Source organism: Tupaia chinensis, unplaced genomic scaffold, assembly GCF_000334495.1.
Source record: "Tupaia chinensis unplaced genomic scaffold, TupChi_1.0 Scaffold000044_1, whole genome shotgun sequence".
Lineage (NCBI taxonomy): Eukaryota > Metazoa > Chordata > Mammalia > Scandentia > Tupaiidae > Tupaia > Tupaia belangeri.
This window is the reverse complement of record NW_006159500.1, coordinates 2840859-2865988: the sequence shown is the minus strand read 5'-3', so window position 1 is coordinate 2865988 and position 25130 is coordinate 2840859. Positions and strand designations below refer to the sequence as shown.

The 25130-nt window shown below is 36.6% G+C and overlaps 1 protein-coding gene across 1 annotated transcript in view; it reads left to right on the top strand.

Annotated features, from left to right (window-relative positions):
* Positions 1-25130, top strand: part of RELN (reelin) — a 375213-nt gene that overhangs the window by 191355 nt on the left and 158728 nt on the right. Inside the window, exons 11-17 of the mRNA XM_006140794.3 lie at positions 8267-8379; positions 9681-9889; positions 10652-10780; positions 12270-12379; positions 15987-16053; positions 19777-20010; positions 20670-20831. Of these exons, the coding sequence (XP_006140856.1) occupies positions 8267-8379; positions 9681-9889; positions 10652-10780; positions 12270-12379; positions 15987-16053; positions 19777-20010; positions 20670-20831 (1024 nt within the window). The remainder of the gene's footprint in view (positions 1-8266; positions 8380-9680; positions 9890-10651; positions 10781-12269; positions 12380-15986; positions 16054-19776; positions 20011-20669; positions 20832-25130) is intronic.

Below are 25130 nucleotides of genomic sequence, written 5' to 3'. Positions count from 1 at the left end.
AGTATTTAAAAACATATTTTGTTTCATATTATATAGAGCAAATAAAAATGGAAAAATACTCAAAGAGGAATTAGGGACTTGAAGTTTGTGTCCTCCCTTATTTATCCTTTTAGGCAACAAGAACTACAGTAAAATAGTCTGATGTCATCCCAGAAATATGAGTAGGTATCACATGCCTTTGCTGAGTAACTGGAAAAGCACAGGCAACATCTGGAAGTGGAACAGGAATAAACATGGTCCACCTTTGAACTTACCAGAAAAGATGTCAGTTCATCAGCACGAACAGGTCTCCTGAGTCTAGGCTTCAGCGCTGGCTGTTTATGTCTCTCACATTCCTCACTTCACCTTTTTGATAATCATACAGCTCAGAGGTACATGGTGAACCTCTGATTGTGTCACCCTGTGAGCATATTACCTCTCTGTTGCTAGCTCATTTTCAATAATGGTCTGTTTGATAATAGAGAAGTTGTAGATATAATATAAAATAATTTAATCTCACATTCGAGGCTATCCTCACCTTGACTGTGAATTACTTTGTACATTTATAGTCCTAGAGTTAATTTCCTTTAAATATTTAGAATTCAAACTGCTTCTCATTTTATTAAAAGTGATCCCTAGAAAATCTGAAGCCAAATAAAAGGTTGCAATAAACATTCAGTATGCCAGCCTAATTTATTCCCCCCTTTTTAACCAGTTTTAATATGTATATATATGAATTTTTTTTCACAACCCAGTTCAGTTCAGTACATTTACATGAGGTTATAATTATGCAAGTTCCTTTATATAAGAGATTAAGTCGTCTTTAATTCTTTCTAGAACAAAGCATGTTATTAGTATTGATATGAGGGGGGACTTAATTTGAACAAACTCAAAGTATATTATCCTAAATAGAAACATGTCCATTCAATTTAAAAAGTAAGGAATGCCTATTATATATAGAACCCTGAGCTTAGGATATATCAAGACTACAACTAGGGAGAAGAATCATGCCCAAACCACAGATTTACTGCTCAAATAAGATAATACACACAAAGCACTGAAAAAGTGATTAGTAAGTAGTTAGGCTCAATTTATCTGTTGTTATTGATATAAAAATTATTTAGAGTCTCTGCCCAGTAGTAAGATTTAACTATGAGGGAAAATGCAGAATGCCGTAATGGAATGAAAACGCAGAGAGAGGGCAGAGAATGCTATAACTGATTGCAATGGAAAGATTAAAGCAAAGCTTCTTGAAGGAGCTACGATTTGAACTTAGCCTTGAAGGATGGGCTTGATTTAGATTTTTAGGGAAGAAGAGAATTCCAAGATAAGCTATAAGGCATAAGAATGAAGGTGTGTGATATGTTTGGAGCTGAATAATCCCCCCCCATTGTATTGAATAGATGAATGGGAGCATGCAAAGTGGAATTAGAAAAGAAAATAGGAGTCAAAGTGGTGATTTTGCTTCATTTCATGCTAAAGGGTTTGAATTCTTTTTCTCTAGGTAGCATAGAGCCATCAGAGGCTCCTTCTAATTCTGAAATATGTGAGGTAGAAAGATAATTCTGACAGAAGTATGAAGGAAAGACTGAAACAATTAGAAATTAAAGGACAAGAGACTAATTAGGGTATGGTTGCAAGATTTAGCAAAAAGAAGAAATACAACCGAGTTAAATTTGAATTTCAGAAAAACAACTAATCATTTTTTGTGTAAATATTCATTTTCCCCATATAATGCATTTTACCTGACAACTCTAAATTAGGAGGCTATTATATCAGTTCAAGCAAGAAAATAATTGAAGCAACGAAGTTGTTAATATAAAGGAAGGGACAGAGACAGAATAACTGAAGAGGTAGAACCAACTAAAGTTGGCATTCAGTTGACTCTGGTGAATATGAGACTAGTATTCAAGGACATACAGATTTCTCTTCTGAGTAACTGGAAGAATAATGCCATTTCATAATATAGGAAAAGAATTTTTTTTAAGGACTGAGTATAGAGTAGAAGATTTTGATATTAGATATGCTGAAATTGAAGGCCATATGAAGGTACAAATTCTACTTAGGATTTGAATCTTGAAAATCATCAGCATACACAGAGTGGATAGAGCCCCTGGAGCTCCTGTGAAGGATAAGCAAGATATTAAAATTCTTAGGGAGAACTCTCATGTAGGTGTAGGGAGAGAAAAAAGGAAGAGACAAGGAAGGAAGAATGGCTCAAGGTAGAGTGCAAAGGAGGTGATCAGAATGTAAGCACTGCTACAGAAAAAGAAGCCAACCAGGAGAGGGGCTAGAGGCTACCAGTGACTTTTGAAAGAGCATTACTAAAGATGTGGTGCCTGGGAAGCCAAGGTACATGGAATTTTAAAAAATAAAGTCATATTTGTGGGACACAGAAATGGTTCATTACCTGTTGATGATAATGTGAATAGTATTCTCAACTGGGCTGGTCTGAGGTGTATTTCATGTTGGCTGAAACAATTAGAAATTAAAGGACAAGAGACTAATTAGGGTATGGTTGCAAGATTTAGCAAAAAGAAGAAATACAACCGAGTTAAATTTGAATTTCAGAAAAACAACTAATCATTTTTTGTGTAAATATTCATTTTCCCCATATAATGCATTTTACCTGACAACTCTAAATTAGGAGGCTATTATATCAGTTCAAGCAAGAAAATAATTGAAGCAACGAAGTTGTTAATATAAAGGAAGGGACAGAGACAGAATAACTGAAGAGGTAGAACCAACTAAAGTTGGCATTCAGTTGACTCTGGTGAATATGAGACTAGTATTCAAGGACATACAGATTTCTCTTCTGAGTAACTGGAAGAATAATGCCATTTCATAATATAGGAAAAGAATTTTTTTTAAGGACTGAGTATAGAGTAGAAGATTTTGATATTAGATATGCTGAAATTGAAGGCCATATGAAGGTACAAATTCTACTTAGGATTTGAATCTTGAAAATCATCAGCATACACAGAGTGGATAGAGCCCCTGGAGCTCCTGTGAAGGATAAGCAAGATATTAAAATTCTTAGGGAGAACTCTCATGTAGGTGTAGGGAGAGAAAAAAGGAAGAGACAAGGAAGGAAGAATGGCTCAAGGTAGAGTGCAAAGGAGGTGATCAGAATGTAAGCACTGCTACAGAAAAAGAAGCCAACCAGGAGAGGGGCTAGAGGCTACCAGTGACTTTTGAAAGAGCATTACTAAAGATGTGGTGCCTGGGAAGCCAAGGTACATGGAATTTTAAAAAATAAAGTCATATTTGTGGGACACAGAAATGGTTCATTACCTGTTGATGATAATGTGAATAGTATTCTCAACTGGGCTGGTCTGAGGTGTATTTCATGTTGGGTAAATTCTCTCTGCAAGCTAAATGATGTATGGCAATTGAATGCATAAAATAATAATAAGAAGAAATAAAAGAAAAATAAACTCATATGTCACTAAGGGAAGATAGTTCTTCAACAAGGCATCAGAAGGAAGAAGAAAAGAAATGGAGTGTGGATCTCGAGGAAAAGGCCGCATCCAAGGAAGGTGTTTTCAGGATAGGATAGGATGGGGTGGGAGAGGGAGAGGAGGCGGGTTAGGGTACAGTAGGACAGGATAGGGTAGGATATTTTATTTCCCTTTCTGGCCCAGTGCCCTGCAAATAATAAATCTTCAACAAAATCAATTCCTTGATATAAAGATGTATCTTAAAAGTCACTTAAACAGTATTTAACATTTTTAATACCTGGCCTCCCATCTATTATAGTTTTATTGAAATCTTTTTGTACCTCAGTTGCTATAAAAGATGTCCTCTGAGTTACACCTTTCATAACACACGAAAGGTTGTGAAGCTGAGGAAGAATCCGTATCTTCCTGGAGGAGCTGCTGTCACTGCAGCTTCTCAGAACTGATAAATTGCCCCCAGAGGGAGCTTTCAGATAAAGTCTGTCATCATGTTAAAGTCTTGGCTTCTTTTGGACTTTCTCCTGCCATTCTGAGCTGGATGAGGCTCCCATGTGTGTTTTCAGTTCTCTCTGAGAGGCTGATGCAGTTCATGAACTGTTCCTGAGAGAGCAGACAAGAGTTGCTGGGAACAAATTAATGAAATTAGGGAGAACTGGGCGCTCAACTCCGACGTCTTTAGATAATGGTACACTATACCCACATTGCCTGTGACTTTTCACCTTTTTTATTCTTTTTTGGTAAGCCTTTAATATGTGCTCAATACACAATTAAAACACTGCATTTTTTAAAAAGAGAATTTGTTTTCACATGGATCTTTTCTCCAGAGACCATAATGCAGAGCGACTTTACTAGCTATATAGCTGTATTTATCCTAACACTGAAGCACATAATGAAATGCTAAAAAACAAACAAATGACAAAATTGCAAAATTTCCATTATGGTTCATGCCCTTGAATAAAAAACAGCTGTTGAGGTGAGACCTACTTTACACTACCACTTGACTTCTTCCCTCTCCGTTTGAATTATTTAATCCAGTAAATAGTATTATATGCCAAGTTGTATATGCATAACATATGTAACGTGCCAGATTTCAATGCTTTATAAATACTGTCTTCTAAGACTTATCTAGTAAGTGGCAGTAGGGGTTTGAAGTCAAACAATAATATTAAGTACAGACTTTACTTTGAAACTATGGGCACATACCATAACCTCTCAGTGTCAGTTTCATTATCAGCCAAGTAGATATATATATACCAATACTCACCTGAAAATGCTGTTGTGAGATTAAAAAAAATGTTTGTGCTTAATTTTTTATGGTACATGAATAACTATCAGTACTATTATGTTGTTAATACTCCAAGAGTTTGGCCCAAAGAAACACTGGTCCAGATAACTACAGCCACCATTTGCAGCCCTGAATCCTTTTCATACTAAAAAGTCACAGATTTCCTTGGGGGAGGTGGGGGAACAAGCAGAGTTTTTGTTGTTGTTTTGTTTTGTTTTCGACTATAGGGCGCATGCGCGCACCAGAAAGAGAAAGACAGAAAGCGAGAAATCACCCCCCGGGAGGATGGCCATGCCGCAGTCCCTTCTCCTCCATTCTCCTCTCAGGCTCTTGGGCACGCACGCACACATGCCTGGTGTGAGTTTAAGCCACCAGATCTGGGGTTCGAACCGCAGTCAGCTACATGGGAGTTCAGCAACATAGCCATTACGCTAACTGCTGGTCCCTAGAGATTTTTCTACAAGTGACTCAAATATAAAGTTGATGTGTCATGAGCTGAAATATTCAATCTACTCCCCAAACTTTCAGCTTCCACAAATATGGAAGCTAATTTTCAAAGACCCCACCTTGTGACATACTGCTATCCTGTAGCCTGAGTTACATGAACCAGTGGAGTGATTATGTATGTTGAACTTCTTGCTCTGACTCAGCCAGATGCTCCAATAACAGACTTACACCTCAAGTCCTCCAGTCCTCTCCAGTTTTCCTTAAAGGAGCTCATTTGTCAAGTCAGACACTGATTTCTCCGCCATCAAGTCAACTTCTTAGGTTACTTCTACCAATATTATTAAATAAATAACTTTAGAATTAACCTAGGAGAATATAGTTAAGAATATTGGCACAACATTATTCTAACACAGTATTGCCAGAATCAAATATAAATAATATGTTATTTAAATCATTAGATTATTGAACATTGTTGCATTTAGTTAGGAAAATGAAATAACGATGTCCTATAAATAAAGTAGCTGGCCAGGCAGGATGGGTCTCACAGGCAACCTTACTGCAATCGCTAGAATCAGCTCTGCTGGTCTCAGATTTATAGATTCAGGAAATCAGCTTTCTTAATGACTCCAAAGTTGGGATCTTGAACGTTGACTCAGGCTCTAAGCTCAGAGGAATCTTTATGGACAAATCAGAATTTACATGAATATAAAATTTTGGGACCAACAGCTTGTTTAATGGTTACGTCGCTGGACTCCGATGTGGTGGACCCTGGTTTGAGTCCTGGATTTGGTGGTTTAAAACTCACTCCAGGTGCATGTGAGTGTGTGCCCAAAATCCCAAGTGGAGAATAGAAAAGGGATGGTGGCATGGCCATCCCCCCTGTGTTTGATTTCTAGCTTTCTGCCTCTCTGTCTCTCTGGCAAGCTCATGTGCCCTATGGCAAAAACAAACAACCAACTCTCTTAAAAGAAATTCTATAAAATTTGGGACCAGCAGTTAGCGTAATGGCTATGTCTCTGGACTCCCATGTAGTCGACCATGGTTCGAGTCCCAGACCCAGTGGCTTAAACTCACACCAGGTGCGTGTGCGTGTGTGCCCAAGATCCCGAGAGGAGAATGGAGGAGAAGGGATTGCAGTGTGGCCATCCCCCCTGGGGGGGGGGTGATTTCTTGCTTTCTGTCTCTGTGTCTCTCTCTGTCTTTCTGGCGAGCGCATGCGCCCTGTAGCAAAAACCTCTCTCAAAAAAAAAAAAATCTATAAAATTTTAACTGCTAAGCATGAAGAAATAGTTCATGTTTATGGGATCAGAGCAGGCATATCTATCACCCAGTTATTTATTTTTAATAGCAGGGGTTCCAGAGCTAGGATAACATGAGGAATCCTTCACTTCATGACTTATCTTGCCAAACAAATCCCCAGGGTTTGCCTTGGTCATCAAGAGCCCCTCTCTTCTTGTACAGTGTATGGCCACCCTGTCAAAGTCTTGATTTCTGATAGACTTCTTTTCTGGATAATAGCCCTTCTATGATTATGAAATTTCTTATACTGATTAGGTTCTAACTTCCTTTCTTAGCATCAGATATCAGCCATTTCTCCCTGAGATCAGGCCCAGCTATCCAGCTTGACTTAGAACCAGATAGTTACCAATAATTTACACTTTCTTGGTTTGTTTCATTTTAGATACCGAGACTCAACCAATATTTGTAAGTTTTATCCAATTAAATCTAGATTTTTGAGATTGCCTTACTGTTACGGTAGTGTATTAGCGACAGCAATTGCCAGTGGATACAAATTAACATTGATGGTTGATTTAAGAACTGAAGGAAATCTTTAGAAAGATAATCATAAAAAATTAATGTTATATGTGTTATAAATATCCTTAAGGGTAGAATATTTTTCAGTAATAACATGCACATGTCCATACTCCCTCTGTTGTGTTTGGTACTGTCATAAAGACTAATGGTGGGGGCCAGCAAGTGACGTAGTGGTTAAGGCTCTGGACTCCTACATGGTTGACTGCAGTTCCAGTTCTGGACCTGGTAGTTTGAAACTCATGCTCAGTGCATGTGGGCATGTGCCCAAAATCCCTCGAGGAGCGTGGAAGAGAAAGGACTGTGGCATGGCCATCCCCCCTTAGGGAATGTCTCTCTATGTCTCTGGAGAGCACATGTGCCCTATAGCAAAAATCACTAATACATATATATATAAATATAAATATAACATATTTTAAAGGGTAATGGTGTGCAGGGAGAGGCTTCTTTTAGAAATGTCATCCTTTAAATCTAAATTATGCAGAGAGTTGATAGAAACCAGCACTTGCAAGAATTATTGATGGAATGCAGTGATGAAGAGAACAGAAGGTCAAAGGTAAAAGGCAACATTCACCTCTGGCTCTTCCACCCATTGCTTAAATGATCTTCAGCTCTAGATACCTGCTCTGGTATTCAGTTTCCTCATCAGGATGATCTTAATTACTTCTCAGTTCTACTGATATATGAGTATTATTTCATATGACTACAGTGTAGAGTAATAGGGAATACACCTGTGTATCTTCCAACAATCAGATGACGTACCAAATGTAAAAATTAAAAATTTAAACTGCATCCAAATATAAATATATGTGCAAACATATTAGAGATACTACATGTGACAGTTTGAATAACACTTTTTTCAGAAGTCTTTGATGCACAGTGAGTTGCTGTACTAATTTTTAAAACTATAATCAATAGACTCTGAACTTTGGCCATAAAGACCTCAAATATGAGAAAGTAATGTTTTATTAAAAAGCAGAGCACATCCTTTTTACTTGGGTTAAAACATGGACATGCAATCTTGGCTCAATGCAGACAATTATTTGAGTAATCTCATTAAGCAAATAGTTACTTTGGCCTTCACAAATGTCAGGTCTTTGATCTTTACAGCCTATCTGAACTATCTTCATAAATTATTTCATTAGGTCTGATTATCTTTCCATAGGGTTATTCTTGAATGATGTCTGGTACAATAATTACTTTTCATTCTGAAATTTAACATTGTACTTGATATGGTTCTAGATGCGAGTTCATACTAACAACTTAAAATTTTTGTTTTATGAAGGAGGAATTTGTGACCCTGGGGATTCTCATGAAAATGATATCATCCTGTATGCAAAAGTTGAAGGAAGAAAAGAGCACATTGCACTGGACACCCTTTCCTATTCCTCATATAAGGTACACATGCCAATCCATGCACCAAATTTGGCCCACCTCAGACCTCCCTAGACAAACCACAAAGACCATGCAAGATGCAAAAGGATAAATGTGTCCTGGCAGCCCAGCACATTACCAGGGTTCTTTTAAAGTGACATGGGCATATTAGCATTCATTCGCCCCACCACCACCACCACCACAATACAAATGAAGAATTTATCAGAAGCAATTAATTAGATTCTATCAGAGACAATAAGACAGAGCCCAGTACTTTGACTGATAGCTATTCTTATCCCCAAGAAAGCCCCCAAAATAGTATAATATGTAGCCTTACAATCTTGCTATCAGGCATCATGAGTATTTATCCAGCATTTTGAGTTCTCTAGGCAGAAAATATTGTATAAGTACTGATTATTATTACCTTTGGCTTTTCCTTTGAAAATTAGAGCTACTGAAGTTGACTTTTTACCATTACCCTTTGGATATAGGACAGATGGTTGCTCTGGTTATTTGCAAACATCTTCAAAATTATGTGAGATATTTTTTGTAAGGCTATTTTTCTAAGCAGTATATTTATTTGTGCTGATACTACACCCATATACTCATTATAAGTTAGCTCTTTCTCCACATGTCCTATGGTCCTGGGGTCCTAGGACATTTAAGCACAGCTAACATCTAGAATCTCATGGTTTTAAGTTAGGGATACAGGAGATAAACATCAAGGTTAGAATTGAACTGGAGTAAGTATCCAGCATATTCTGTATGTGAGGGTAACCCAACCTATACCACTTGAGATCTCCTAACATACTGCTTTTCCAGCAGTGGTTACATGGATGTCATCTGCATGCCTCAGAGCAAATCAGTTACAGAAGTTACCATGCATTACATTTGGCTCTAGATGCTTCTGTTTAGAGTTCTGTTTTCAGAATACAGTTTAGAAAATCATTTGTAATTGGTAAATCCACTTTAAAAGATGACTGATGATAATTTAGATGTCAAATTGTTTGTCCTAAGGTAGATTGAATGGATATACATGCCTTGACAACTTCAAACATCTTACATCGGTTTCTCTTCAGTCAGAGAAAGCCTGATCAGTCACATACAGAGGGCCCCACTTGCCTGTAAAGGAGGAATTCTCACTCTCTAAAATGAAAGCTCCTTGAGAACAGCATTTACTATGTGAAATAGCAAGAGGAACACAAATGATATTGTTTGAAGCCTAATGAATGGCATACATAATGATTACAGATAGACTCTAGAAAAATTCACATGGACTAACAGAGGAAAGATTATGAGTGATTTTGGTTTCCTTTCTTTGGAAGGTTCCATCGTTGGTTTCTGTGGTCATTAATCCTGAACTTCAGACTCCTGCTACCAAATTTTGTCTCAGACAAAAGAACCATCAAGGATATAATAAGAATGTCTGGGCTGTAGACTTTTTCCATGTCTTACCTGTTCTTCCTTCTACAATGTCTCACATGATTCAATTTTCCATTAATCTGGGATGTGGAACACATCAACCTGGTAACAGGTAGGAAGCCCTGTTTTGTGATTTTGCTAAACTAATCTAAAATGAATATGTGGACTTAGCTATTAAATTTGGAAGTAATTTCTCGGTAGGTTTTAGCTGGATTTTAAGTCAAATGTTCATTAATAAAATATACACTCTCTCCAAAAGAAAATTCCTTCTATTAATATGCAAAGTATTAGATGGATAGATGATTGGATAGATTTTAGATAGAGATGGCCTCATTCTAGGAGCTTGATCTTAGATATCGGAGGTGTTTGTGCATTCTGTGGCAGCCGTCCATTGCAACAGATTGCTGAGACAGGGAAAAAACAAATAACTGAAAATAGGCTTGACCTCATGTCAGCCAGTGACCCCCTAATAATAGGCACAGAAATCAATTAGCACTTCAGGAGCTACGACTTCTCGGTTTCACTTGCTGAAGTGTTGCTCATATCCTTTCTAAGATTTTGTGGGCCTCACATTCACAGGGTCTGGTGACAGTGTGAGACATGCTAATTGCCTTGCTGTCTATCCAATCAAGAACACAAACTCAAGTTACCATTTGTTGTCTTTGAACATTGTTTTTATTACAGTAATTTAACTGCTTGCCCTTTGAAGGCTGATCAGACTTTGGAGAAGTAGTAAATACTCATTTAGGAAACAGCATATTAAACAATTTTGTACTGCTATACAGGTATTTAATGTTCTTAATCAAAAGTAAAATATTTCATTTAATTTGTTATCTTTGCCCCCTTTTCTGTTATGTTTTTCTGGTGCTGTTAGCATCAACTTGGAATTTTCTACCAACCATGGACGATCCTGGTCCCTCCTCCACACTGAATGCTTACCTGAGCTCTGTGCTGGACCCCATCTCCCCCACAGCACTATCTACTCATCTGAAAACTACAGTGGGTGAGTAGGTTCTCTCTAAGCTGTTGAAAGATTTAAATCCATATTGCAAATGAAAATCAATGAGTAATCCTGAGATAGCATTTTCAACATACTAGGTAAGGAATCTGCCTTATCTTTTACAGCTAACTTAAAAGTAGTCTTGTTTTTAGCTTTTTTTAAAAAATTATTTATTTATTTAATTTTATTTATTCATTCATTTATTTTAATTTGACCAGTGAGAGACGCACAGAGAGAAGAGAAGGAAAGTGAGAAAGTATGCCACCAGGTCTGGGACTCAAACTTTAGTTGGCCATGTGGGAATGTCCAGCACCTTAACCACCACGCCACCTGCTGGTCCCATTTTTTGCTTTTTTAATTTTAAAAAAAAGGACAATACCTTTGTCAAAGCTGATGCAAGAGCCAGGTAGAAGTGCTGCAAATGAGGCTGGGGCCACATGAGAGGTCTGGGTTCAGTTTTCAGATCAGCCTACACTGGCCAGTCACAGTGGGAAATACGCATAGCCCTCGCAATCTGGGAGGTTAAGACTGGTAGATGATGACATGGTGAGACCCTATCAAAATATGTCTCTCTATATTTTTCTATCTCTACCTCTCTTCATCTCTCTTTTTAAAAAAAATGATGCAAGATCACAATCTGTAAGGTCATTCATTCTCTATTTACTTGACTTACATTTAAAATTCTATGTAGTCATCCTAGGTTATTGCCCAAAGCCTTTAGCCAAAATATTGACATATAGAAAGAAGTGACACAAAGGAGAAGAAAGCTAAGTTTTGGAACTGGACCTGGGTTCAAATCCTAATTCTGCTGTCTAGTATCTGTGTGATTATATTTACTCTCTTCAGCTTTCTGCTTCTCTTCATGTTAGTCAAGGACAGTAGTACATCCCTTTTAGGGAGAATTTAAGATCTCCCTGTTATGAGAATTAAAGATAACTATTTAAAATACTTGCCACTGTACAGAATAAACACTATATAAACAGTAAAACTATTTCCAAGAATGGCAAAATTGAGAATTATTTTTCTTATCTCCTCTTTAAATATGTATATGATTAGGGGACAGCAAAAAAAAGTAATTTATATTATTTAATATCCTATCTGCACAAATAAAATGTTTGAGTGTTGAGGTAAAATTTTCTAAAATAAAGTTTAAAAGCAAAGTATCACTATTAAGAACAAATCCAGTCACGAAAGAGTAAGACCATGTCAAAAATATCTATCTGTCTCTCTCTCCCCCTTTTTCTCTCCTCTTTACTCTCTCTCAAAAAAGTACATGAAAAAAATTCACTACTCTAGCATGATATGGATATTTTTACAAGATTTATGTCAATTTTAAAACTATACACAGACTCTACCTGTGAATCTAAAGAGTTATTGACAAACTTTAGTGCTGCCCCAAGCACACGGAAACTAGAACATCAAAAGCATGGAAAATAGATTCAGAAGATGTGAACATAGTTGTGAAGCTGATTTTATGCTAAATGTCTTGCAGGTGGAACCGAATAACAATTCCACTTCCTAACGCAGCACTCACCCGGGACACCAGGATTCGCTGGAGACAAACGGGACCAATCCTTGGAAACATGTGGGCAATTGATAATGGTTAGTGCTTATGCCTGTCATAATCACATGCCATTGATGTAGAGTCTTCCTGTGCTTTTGTTCATCAGCACAGACTTAATCACATTTCTAAGTCATGGTCTTGTGATTCATTAAACGCCCTTTCTTCCTTTTCTCCTTTGCATTCTGTTAGAAGCCCATGGATGCACCATCAGAAAAAAAAAAAAAAAAAGGCAGTGGAGTCAGCGATATTAGATGCTAAAATGTTTCAACATACATAATTTAAAAAATGCATAAAGCCCTGAAATTCAAATTCACAGTTGATGACAAGGGATATCCTAACATATTCTTTGAGTGTTTATACAAAATTAACATAAATACTTATCGTGCTGCATGTATTAAACTAAGATCCATTCTTCTCTTAGTGACTACCACAACATCTGGAATGCTTATCTTTAAGACGCAGACACCACACAACAAAACATGATCTCTAAAATACTAGCGAAACTTCTACCTTTTTTTTTCCAGAAAATAGGATAAGAGGAAAACTTGGATGCATTAAAGTAATCTGTTATCTTCAATTTTAAGTGAATTTTTTATTGATTTTAACATCGTTTTAAAGCCACTGTTACTTATGACAAGTGCATAATGAGAGTAGATACTTTAAGCTATTGGGTTGTATGGCCGTAAATTTCTTGTTATTAATAGTCAACTCTGTTTGATTTCTTATTCTGATTATAGGTAGAGTCATAGATTTCCTGTTTTTGAGGAATATATAAGTTTGACTGAAACATTATACTACAAGAAAGTAGAAAAAGAAGACAAGGAAAGGAGGGACCAAATGTCCATACTTAAGCCAATTTAGTATGGCCACTGATTAGTGGTCGTTTTACAAAATGATAATAAATCTACACCATTGTTTAATTTATTTCCAGTTCTTGGTCACATTTTTGTTAATTTTCAATAATTTGATATTGAGACATAATGCATTTGAAAAAGATGTAAAGATGAAGTTGTTAAAAGGGCATTTCTCCATTGATAGAACATTTTGCATAGCTTTTTAATTACCATAGCTGTTTACTGACTCAAGGAAATAAGTATATGCCTCTAGATAGTGGGATATGAGTGACATTTTGATTGTCACATTTTTTTATACCCTGTGATGAATCTTTATCACCTGAGTAATCATAAAAGTGGAATAAAGAACAACAAATAAGTATATCATGAAATTAAGAATGTAGAGACACATACATAAGCTTGTAAAAATGTTGAAATTTCCTAAAGAAAGCTATAGTATCATGATTTTAGGTCAGAGAGCATTCACTACACATCCTCTGAGTGTCTGCCATAAATGCTTTGGGTACAGGGAATGCACATGGTTAGCAATGTATGTTGAATGCAAGACTTGGGGCAGAATCACTTCAATTCTCTTATCATCCAGTGTGAGATTTTTCAAAAAACAAGACCACTCTCTGGCTTTGTTTGCAAGGAAAGAGGAGGACACATGCTCCCTTTCCAAGAGAAATGTATGTAATGTGCCAGAGAACATCTCTGAAACCACTCCTGTTTCACTGTAGAATTCAGAATGATTTCAAGGAAAAAGATGAAAAAAAAAACAGGCAAGTATCTTAATACTGTACTATATGTTCTCTCTTCATGGCAGAGTCAACTCCTACTAGGGTGTAAAGAAAGTACTCTGCAAATAATACCGAAAACTCTTAGCCAAATGGAAAGTTCCAGAGCAATGTGCGTGTGTTCTCATATTTTACCCAATTTTATCACATTAAGGATAATAGTGAAGAAGATGAATCTGTCCTTTCCGTGCCATAGAAAAAAAGGAGTCTGACTCACACTGTGAGTCCCAGTGACTCCATCATTAGCAAATAGAAAAAATGACAATGAAATTCTTCATTGCTATTTTTTCTACTGATTTGGAAAGTCTTAACTTATTGTTGAATTTTTTAATGAATTCTTTGAATGATGTGGGAACACTATGGGTAACCTCCATAGTGACACTGCAGAATGCAGCAGACCTAAAGCAGATCCTCCTGCAGCCACAAAAGTTAAGTGTGCTGTGAAATCAATTATACACTTTTCCAGACTAAAGAAGAACAAGAGCCAGCCCCTTCTTGCTCTTCAGCACCTGGTGAACAATAGAACCTATTGAAACAATGGGGCGGGAGATACCTGGGACCAATGTAGTTATATGAGTATACATACAGTGCCAGGCACTACGCTAAACATGGAACATTTCATTTATTCTTTCCTTCAAGGAAAAGTATTATCCTACTCTAAAGAATAGAAACACTGACGCTTAGGCTAAATCACTTATCCAAAGTTTCCCCAGTGATGCCAGAATTTGAATCTAGGATTGTTCAATGCATTAAACCAATACTAACCACTCAGCCTCCTATCTAATCTCTTCCTAAACCAGCAGTTAGTTTCCTTCACCAAAAGTTTTCCATTGGCCATTTTGTATTGCATTTGAATCACTGCACCTATTAATTGGCTCCAAGGAATAACTGCTTATAGAAGCACAGACCAGAAGAAACTTATTTTAAAATAAGATCATTTAAATATTTAAATGACATGATTATAGGACAGAGAGGAAAATAATTGGCTGGTAAATTGGTTTATGCTGAAATTGAGTATATGAGGTCTTAAAACTCATTGCATCTTTAATTCTTCAGTGATGTAGTACCACTTTTACAGTATTACAGGGTGTGTTATCGATTACACCAATTGTCAAAAAATTTATTATCTTTAAATATATTGAAGTTTGAGTATCTCAGAACCTAGCATTCAGTAACTAGGAGCCCTTTTCTCAGCATTTCAGTGATTTGAATATAGGTTTTTAACATCATATTATCAGCCAGTTCCAGCATTTAGGAAAAATTCTTAGTTGTCTGGAAGACGATGCTCAATAACATATTGTTAATTCCCTATTTGCAGAGAGGTTGGATTAGTATTTAGGAATATTTTGAAATACTTAACAGCTACGACGAGCATGTAATGTTCACTGTTGAAAATTATGTGTATGATAATACCCTTGATTTGATTGCCACATACTGCATGTATCCTTGAAAAAATGTACTATGGTCTATAGAGATGTATGATTACATATAAAAAAGAAATAATAAAATAAAAATATAATAAGAAAAATTTTAGAGATATATGTAATGATCATCGTAATGTTAGTTTTCCCCATATCAGAATAAAAATTATGGTTATAATCTCTTCATTTTGTGATATAGCACACTGATTCTTTGTATATTCTTTATTTCTATCTACAAGATATAAACATGGTAGAAAGTTCAAGACAGAAGCATTAATATTCTATCTGAAATTGTCGTAGCAGTACAAAGACTCCATTAAGGAATCCAAATCGTATGTTCTTACCTTCTTCGGTATGAAATATTAAAATCTTGAAAGAGTTATTTCTGCTAGTTAAAGCAGTTCCAGCAGATTTGTAACTAAGTGCTTTCCTTGTCACACAGCACTCCGTATACGTCACCCTGGATTCCTGCACGCAACATACATACAACAGGCCATATTTCACGGGCAGTGCTTCACAAAATTGTGCTGCTGGCGTCCTTGGCTTTTTCTGCTTATGTTGCCATCCTTTTACATGATCTGTTTTTCCCTGCAGTTTATATTGGTCCATCCTGTCTCAAGTTCTGTTCTGGCAGAGGGCAGTGTACTCGACATGGTTGCAAGTAAGCATTTTAAAATCATATTCACATTTTTCCCTATTTAGGCTATTCCAAGTGTGATTTAAATATGTTTTGTAAGTGAAAATTAATAATAAACTTTATATTGGGCTAAATTGCAAACAGACAGCATTCCTCATGTAAATTTGTAACCAAATTTGAACTCCTTGTAACTTGATAGCTTTCTTTCCTGCATTTAGTTACAGTCCTTTCTATAAATGTGTCTAATATTCATGGGTCACATTTTAGTCCTTAGCACACTTTGAAAATCAGTAATGACCCATTGAGCCAATGCTGCAGGTAATCCAATGAGGCCAAATTTAGCAGATTTGATACAAAAGTTCCTCATCTATAAATAAAACTTTGCCTTTTTGTTTTCTTTTGAAAATCATTTAGGCCTTCTAAATGGTTATAAAGTATATTACAGAACATTAACATTGAATACAAAGACTGAAATTATACACTAATAGTATAATATCTAATCACCACTGGTAAATTGTGTTATATTTATACCAAGCATTGATATTCACATTTATTATGTCATTCCCATATTAATATTTAATTAAAAAATAATACAGGAACTCTGGGAACCACAGGCAATTTTTGTTATACAGATAAATTTCCAACTGCAGATAATTTAGTTGATCTCTTTTTATCTTCCAAACAAAAAGAGTAATTAACTAATTAGCCAATTAATGAATGAATGGTGAATTTATAAAAGAGCTTTGAACCTGATCATTTTGAAATTATATGTATGAGGCAAACACTTGTCAGCAGTGAGATTAGAGTGACAGGTTAACTTTTTAACTATACTTAAATGAATTTAATTAACAAAGAGATCATTCTGCAGAATGGCAATGTTTTATAAAGTATGTCAGGAATGGAAACGTTACTATTTATATTTTAAAGCTGAATATTCATCTCTGTGCTTTTCGATAAAACCTCCAATTCCTGCCCCCAAAGCACTGACTCATTAGATCTCTGAGACATTGTTTTTCTCCCATCACGTCATGTTTTATCCACCACCAGGCCATCTTCTCAGTAAGTTTCCAATACAATTAGCATAAGGAAGACAGATCTTTTTGCATTTCCTGAAGTTATCCTAAAAAGTGTGGAAAGCAAATTACCTAAAAGACAACTGCTTTGATTAGAGAAAACTGAAAGTGTTATTTCTAAAAAAACTCATCTATGATTACAGTAGTTATGTCGCTTTGATTAGAGAAAACTGAAAGTGTTATTTTTAAAAAACTCATCTATGATGACAGTAGTTATGTTTTATAGTTTATATTGTGTGAACTGTCGTTTATTGACATTAATAAGTTTTACTAAGGCAACCATTTGTACACTCACGATGGATGCAAATGGAAATCCAAATGGGAGTTTTGTGCCTTCGGACATCATTCTTTTTTTGACACCATACCTCATACCGAGTAATCAGCCTTCTCTTCCCTTTGGGGTTTTCACTGAACACTTTTGCTAGCTGGAACTTTAGCTTTTTTCCCTTTTTATCACAACATTTTCTATAATATTTATTGACTTTGTTCATCTGCAGCTGAGCTAAACATTTGATCACCACCTCTTTCTCCCAGCAATATGTGCCACGGTTTTGCTAGAATACAAAGGTATTTATTAAAAATAGGAGTTGAATCCTTACTAGCATTTTATTATAACTTTTGATTGAAAGTAGATTTTCAAAACCACTAGATGGAAACTGATGCCATCATCAGAGTCATCTGATGAATCATCAATTTCCCCAAATGATAGTCCTAAGAATATGCATCTAAGATACGCAAAACTTCATTTGCCCTGGAATGCACTCTAGCAATAAATAGTCTGATTGGGAACAATCATTAGAATTTTTTGGCCATGGTAAACCACATTCAGTTTCCTAGCTTTAAACTGTGTATTTAGCTGATTTTTTTTTATATGGTTTTTGGAAACTCCTTGGCTAGTCAGGGTCTAAGTCCATGAGATAGTAACATGTGAAAGAGGGTAACTGATGAAGGTTCATTTTCATGTTCAGTTAATATTAGTTTTCTTTCCTTCATGCTGTTTAAGATGACAAAAAAAAACACCCCTCAAATTTCATGTTACATTATTTCTTGGCACTTTAGAGTTCAACTTTGATTAAAACTGAAGACCTTCTCCTCAGAAAAATCTAATGCACATAAAACTGGGCATCTGATTTCAGCAGGTTCATACATTCCACGGACCCTCTAGGAGATCAGCATAGACCTCATTTTTCAGTAGTACTGCTAAAAATATGTTCTCTGATACATCTTGTAATATCACTTTATTGGTACACTTGCTTCATAAAACTTATTGCAGTCTTCAGGAAGTTTTGAATGCTTACATGAGAACTCCCCATCCAAAGAAAAAAATTTGAAGTTTCTAGTAGGCAACATTATAATTGTAGTGGGAAAAAAATAATACAATAAAAATAAAGAATTTGAGGGACCAGCAGTTAGTGTAATGGCTATGTCACTGAACTCCCATGTAGTCGACCGTGGTTCAAGTCCCGGACCCGGTAGCTTAAACTCACACCAGGTGCATGTACATGCGTGTCCAAGATCCTGAGAGGAGACTGGAGGAGAAGGGATTGCAGCGTGGTCATCCCCCCAGGGGGTGATTTCTCACTTTCTATTTCTCTTTCTCTCTCTGTATTTCTGGTGAGCACACACACCCTATAGCAAAAACCTCTCCAAAAAAATAAAAAATAAAGAATTTGAAACAAATTCTCAATGAGTAAATTCCTTACTATATAAGAAGTTTATATTTATCAATTATTGATTCATCATGATGTTTTCTCACTAAAAGAAGACTCAGATGTGTCACAAAGAGGTGTAGTGATTAAAGTGCTAGACTCCCACATGACTAACCCCAGTTTGAGTCCTGGACCTGGCAACTGGCTTTCTCTCTCACTCTCTCACTCTCTCATGAACATATATGTTCTATAGCAATTTAAAAGAAGAAATAGAAGATGAAAAATAATGAATAAAATTAAACAAATAAGTCTTTAAAAAAAAAAGACTCAGGTAGCTCCTTATACATTCTGGTCAGCTAACATAAATACAGCACATTCTCACATGGGAGCAAGCAGGTTGTTGTGCTGTTGGGAAGGTGGTCTTTTTCTTGAAGCACTGCTAATTTGGGATTCCACTGAGATGCAACACAGTTCTGCTAAGGACTTCTATCTAGGTCAAGGGTGTACACATTGTCTTTGTAATGCCAATCTAAGCTTGAAACACTTAAAGATAGATTTATTTTTCAATAGTTTCTGAATATTTAAAATAATTCCTATCGCAAACAAAATGAGTATTTTTACATTCGTTCTTAGAGAAGATTTATTCTAACTATCTTTTTTTTATTAATGCTGTTTCTTTTATAAATTTAATGAGGATCATCAGGCATAAAATTATATACACCTTTTACAAAGATTTTCAGTTGGAGATGCGCATGCATGTAGATGCATTTTAGATAAACTGCTGACATTGGTTGAAGCACTGAATTATTGTTTTAATCATAAGTTTTTCATAGCATGGTTGTGCAAAGACTGTATTCTGGAATATTTGCAGGCACTCAACCCTTATCAAGTCTTCAGATTCAATATTTTCTAAACACTAATGAGCTTCCTTTATCATTCAATCAAATCCTGGCCTCTAGATTTCCTCTTCCTCAAAGTAGATTCAGAAATCTTAATAAGATTTAATTTCCTTGTATTTCTTTCAGATGTGATCCTGGATTTTCTGGCCCAGCTTGTGAAATGGCATCCCAGACCTTCCCAATGTTTATTTCTGAAAGCTTTGGTAGTTCCAGGCTCTCTTCTTACCATAACTTTTACTCTATCCGTGGTGCTGAAGTCAGTTTTGGTTGTGGAGTCCTGGCCAGCGGTAAGGCCCTGGTTTTCAACAAAGATGGGAGGCGTCAGCTAATTACAAGCTTCCTTGACAGCTCACAATCTAGGTGAGTGAAGGCAGAGTACACCGAATGTGAAAATCAGAAACTAAATTTTAATTTAGGTCTATTTTTAATTTTTATTCTTTTTATCTTTTTGCTAATACATGCATTTCCCAACTGGGATGGGAAGGAGTTAACAGTGTATATAGGGTTAATTTGCCCTAGTTTTTAATAAATTAGAGGGCTCACCAATGACTTTAAGATACTAATGAATGACTAGATTTTTTTAAAATGTGAAATGTTAGCATCAAAACTGCATTCTTAAGCCGAGGGCTGGTTAATTATTTATGTAGTTTTATTTATTTGACAGCTTGCAGAGGCTGATTAAATTTACCCTACATCTTCCCTTCCCCCAGTGCCTGATAAATAATGCAGTAAAGGAGTGATTGGCATTTTAAGTGTATGTACACGAGTACGGAGTATACAAATATGTATAAATGTACAGTGATATTTTTATGGATGTATCTGCATACAAAATACACACAGTGGCCTCATCTTCTACACATATTTATACATCTCACAGTGAAGTACTTACATTTTATAAGAGGGATGAGTGGAAACTAACAGCTTTTGAGAGTCTCATTTGTATGTGTTTGGAATTCCAAAATGAATGTAATGGTTAACGATGTCTCTGCACACACTAACCGAAGACAACTCCTGTCCAGATTTCTCCAGTTCACACTGAGGCTGGGGAGCAAGTCTGTTCTGAGCACATGCAGAGCTCCAGACCAGCCCGGGGAAGGAGTTTTATTGCATTATTCTTATGATAACGGGATAACCTGGAAACTCCTGGAACACTATTCATATCTCAACTATCATGAGCCCAGGTATGTGGGAAAGCATTTGAAAGCATGGTTAGAATGATCTCTCCTTCCTGGGGAACTGTAATCCAAAGAGTGTGAATTCCAGATATTTTATCCTGAGAGACGGAGAGGACAATGAAAAGCTAATAAGTGTTGTTCTTCTAATTCATTTGTTCCAGTGGCTTCTGACAATTCAAATAAATTTACTGTCATATTTTGAAAACTGCATTAAAAGAAAATATTTTGATGCTTAGGAAAGAGAAAAATAGTTCACTGTCTTCCTTATTGAACTGTACTATAAACTATTAGATATGACTTTTATAAGGCACTAAATTATACATACTATTAACAAAGAGTTTAGTGATAAATTTTATAATAAATTATGTGGTATAATAATTTATAAAATCTGATAACTAATATGTCTCAAAGTTTTATGTAATGTAATTAAGTAGCAAGTATAAAAATTTTCCTATCATGTGTAAAGTGCAAAGATATATTTAAAGCTCTTTTCTTAGACCCCTTCCATTTTTCTTTAGCCAATATATAAATATTTCATGAGCTATAGTCACAATTGTCATATTTAAGGGTTTTTTTTTCATTCATTTCTGTATATTTCCTTCATGAGAAAGATAAAGCAGAGACAGGTACCTCTGACAGGGGTCTTGCCATGCCATAATCCTCTCCCCAGCCTCCCAGACAGCCAGGATAACAGACATGCCCAGATGTACATGGTGCGTTAGGTCAACCCAGGATCTGACCCCAGGCCTTGAATGTGACTTCAGCATCATCCAGTGGTGGCCTATAGCCTGCACCACCTCAGCTAGGCCTGATTTAAGTTTTACTTGAAACAGGGCCATCCTTCAACATCAACAGGGTAGTAACAACCACCACTAGTGGCTGGAATTGTGAAGGTGTCCTGAAGATCCTCTCCCCTCCTAAAACGTTTACTAAGTTGCTCCCTGAAATTCCTTTTAAAAGATCAGGAAACAACAAGAACTCTCAAAATGTAGACCGAAAGGTAAAATACCATTAAAGGAGGTAACACTGTGGCTTACGCTCACAGCCGTGTATAAATAACTAACACCGGGGGCTGGACGGGGATGCAGCAGTAACACAGTGCTGGGAGAGGCTGACGCACACGGGCGAGTTCTGGATTCATGTCTGGAGACCACCCTGAACACGTTGGGTGTGGCGTGCCTACAAGCCAGGGCTGTTGAGGCTGGAGGTGGATCATTATATAAAAGATCCTGTTGGGAGTGTCTGTCTGTCTCTCTGTCTCCCTCCCTGTCTCTCGCTCATGGAATAAAGAAAGAAAGAAACTTTTAAAGTAATAATAAAGAACTAACACTATTTCCCTTCTCGAAAGCACATTTTAATCATGGAGAGATAAGAAATTAAAAGAGCTTTGAGCAGTGAGGTTTGCATTAGCGCCATGGAGGACTACAGGCTCCAGCAGCAGGAAAGAGGAGAACTGACAACATGAATTACATATTTTACAATTGACTGCCCCTACCTTTCAATATTTTCAACTAGATAAGGACTTTTTTTTTTTTCACAGATGATGAAGTAGCATGTAACGTAGATAATAATTAACAAGTGTTATGACTTATAAACATTGTATATTGTAAAATTTTAAGAACATACCAGTTGTGCTGGGTATTTTCCCTGTGCAGATAAAAATGTAAGGCTGAACACAACTTCTCACTCAGTAGAGACACATGAATCCTAAAGAAATGTTTCATAAAGTCTCTATAGCGAACACTGTAAGAAAATTAAACAAAAAACAAAGTAATGAAGAAAATATCACCATCCTAAGATAACTTGGCCTGAGGCACAATTTTTTATAACAAGGATAGACAGCTGCAAAATTCAGTAATCAATCTATATCATGATATTAAATTAATCTTTGTTGATATGAAAAATAATTACACGTTTAACGTGCTATTGGAAAAGTGTGTTTAATCTTGCCTGCCATTTGACAGCAACATTATTCTTCTAAGCAGAATCAAGATGGCTTTTCAGTATTAGGTATGTGCATAGCTTGAAAGACTAAGATCACAGTGGAGGGTTTCTTTTAAGGAGAATGTGGTAGTGGCAGTAAGAATGCTTTCATTTTCTTTATATGTACCATTGTCTATGAGATTCTTTGTCTCATCCCCACTCCCTTACAAATATTAATAAAAGGTGACATGGCAGGAGTGGAATTTGATATATTCTAGGTAATGAATTATATTTTATATGATAAATAATACAAACCATGTAAGTTCTTCATAGGGAAGTTAAATATATCTTGATGCCTTAAGCCATTTGCTATTATTTCCTTGAGTATAAATTGCTGCCTGTAATTACTATGAATGCCATATTGTTTCTTTATGGCATGGTTGTTCGAAAATGAAGTGTGATCCTTAAATTAGGCATGCCAGTTGGCTAGCCACTGTTACTCCAAGACGGTTTCAAATAATTTACTCATTTATGATTCAGTTAGTAAATAAAAGAACAGTATCTGCTTTTTACTTATAAAATGTAAACTCTAGAAATATATGTAAGTTAGTTTTTAAATTCAAATTGGGCAGAAAGTCTTGTAAACTAATTGGTACTATTATTAATGCATGATTTTATGTCCCTAGTGAGACTAAAATTATTCTCTTAGGTAGTCGGGAAAGTCATGACATATTTTCCAATGCAAAAACGTGTCATGACGTTCCCAATGACCTGGTAGCTTTTTATCTTAATTACAGTGTTTGTTTTCTATTTTAAAGTTATTACAAGGTCTAAAAATTAGTTTATTTTTATGTTTTGAGTATTCTATTTGATCTCCTTTTTTTATCATGTTTCCCAATTCCACACTACATATCATTATAAAACATTTTTTTAAAGAAATTTGTGAGTTTAGCATCTACTCACAAAAGCAGGATTGAAGGCAGAAAGTTGACCTAATTCTCTGGGTTCCCACCTAGAAATACTCTGATCAGTTTCATAGCTATTCTAACCATTCGCTACAATATGTGGAATAAGAAAAAACAACAGAAAATCCCACCCTACCCCAAGATACAACGTAGAGATTAAGAGCAGAGCTCTAGTGGGCCAGCAGATGGCATGGGGTTAAGACACTGGCTCCCCCATATTGCCAACAGCACAGTTAGAGTCCCTCCTGGACCCTGCAGTTTAAAAATCATTCCGGGCAGGACCAGCAGTTGGTATAATGGCTATGTCGCTGGACTCACATGTAGTGACCGCAGTTCGAGTCCTGGACCCGGCAGCTTAAACTCCCACCGGCCACATGTGTGTGCATGCCGAAGATCTCGAGAGGAGAATGGAGGAGAAGGGATTGCGGCGTGGCCATCCCCCCTGGGGGCGGGGGGGTAATTTCTCACTTTCCGTCTCTCTGTCTCTCTCTGTCTTTCTGGTGAGTGCACATGCCCTATAGCAAAAACCTCTCAAAAACAAAAACAAAAACAAATAAATAAATCACTCCGGGCACGTGTGTATACGCACCAAAATACCCACAAGAGACTGGAGGAGAAGGAATTGTATGTGGCCATGCCCCCTGGAGGGTGATTTCTCACTTTCCTTTTCTCTCTCTCTCTGATAAGCACACATGCCCTATAGCACAAACTAAACACAAAGAAATAAAGCTCTAGAATGAAGCTCCCTAGATCCATCCTGGCATTGTCACCTAGAAAGAAGCTGCTTGATCTTAAAGAGAACATTTAACCACCTTGTGTCTCCATCTCCATCACTGACAACACACACTGTACTTTATGCAGCAACTATTTATTGAGTGCATCTTATATGCCAGGAACTGCTCTAGGCACTAAGACACCACAGTTTAAAACAACTGGGGGTGGGGGGGAGGAATGGAGAGGTAAGACACTTGTGGGACACAGATAAGGTTTACTATCTGTTGACGAGAATGTGTATGGTGGTCTCAGTTGGGCTGGACTGAGGTGTATATCATGCTAGGTAAAGTCTCTTCACAATCTAAATGATATATAATGATTTAATGTATGAATAATAATAAAATATATAAATAAATTTTAAAAAAAGAAAAACAAAGTGTCTCTGACCTTTGCCCTCAGGCACAGATTAAGATGCTGATTTCACAGATTAAGATACTGAGGCTCTGGGAACCAGCAGTTAGCGTAATGGCTATGTCGCTGGACTCTCATGTGGTCGACCGCGGTTCACATCCTGGACCCGGTGGCTTAAAACTCACGCCAGGCGCGTGTGCGTGCATGCCCAAGATCCCAAGAGGAGAATGGAGGAGAAGGGATTGTGGCGTGACCATCCCCCCTGGGGGGTGATTTCTCGCTTTCTGTCTCT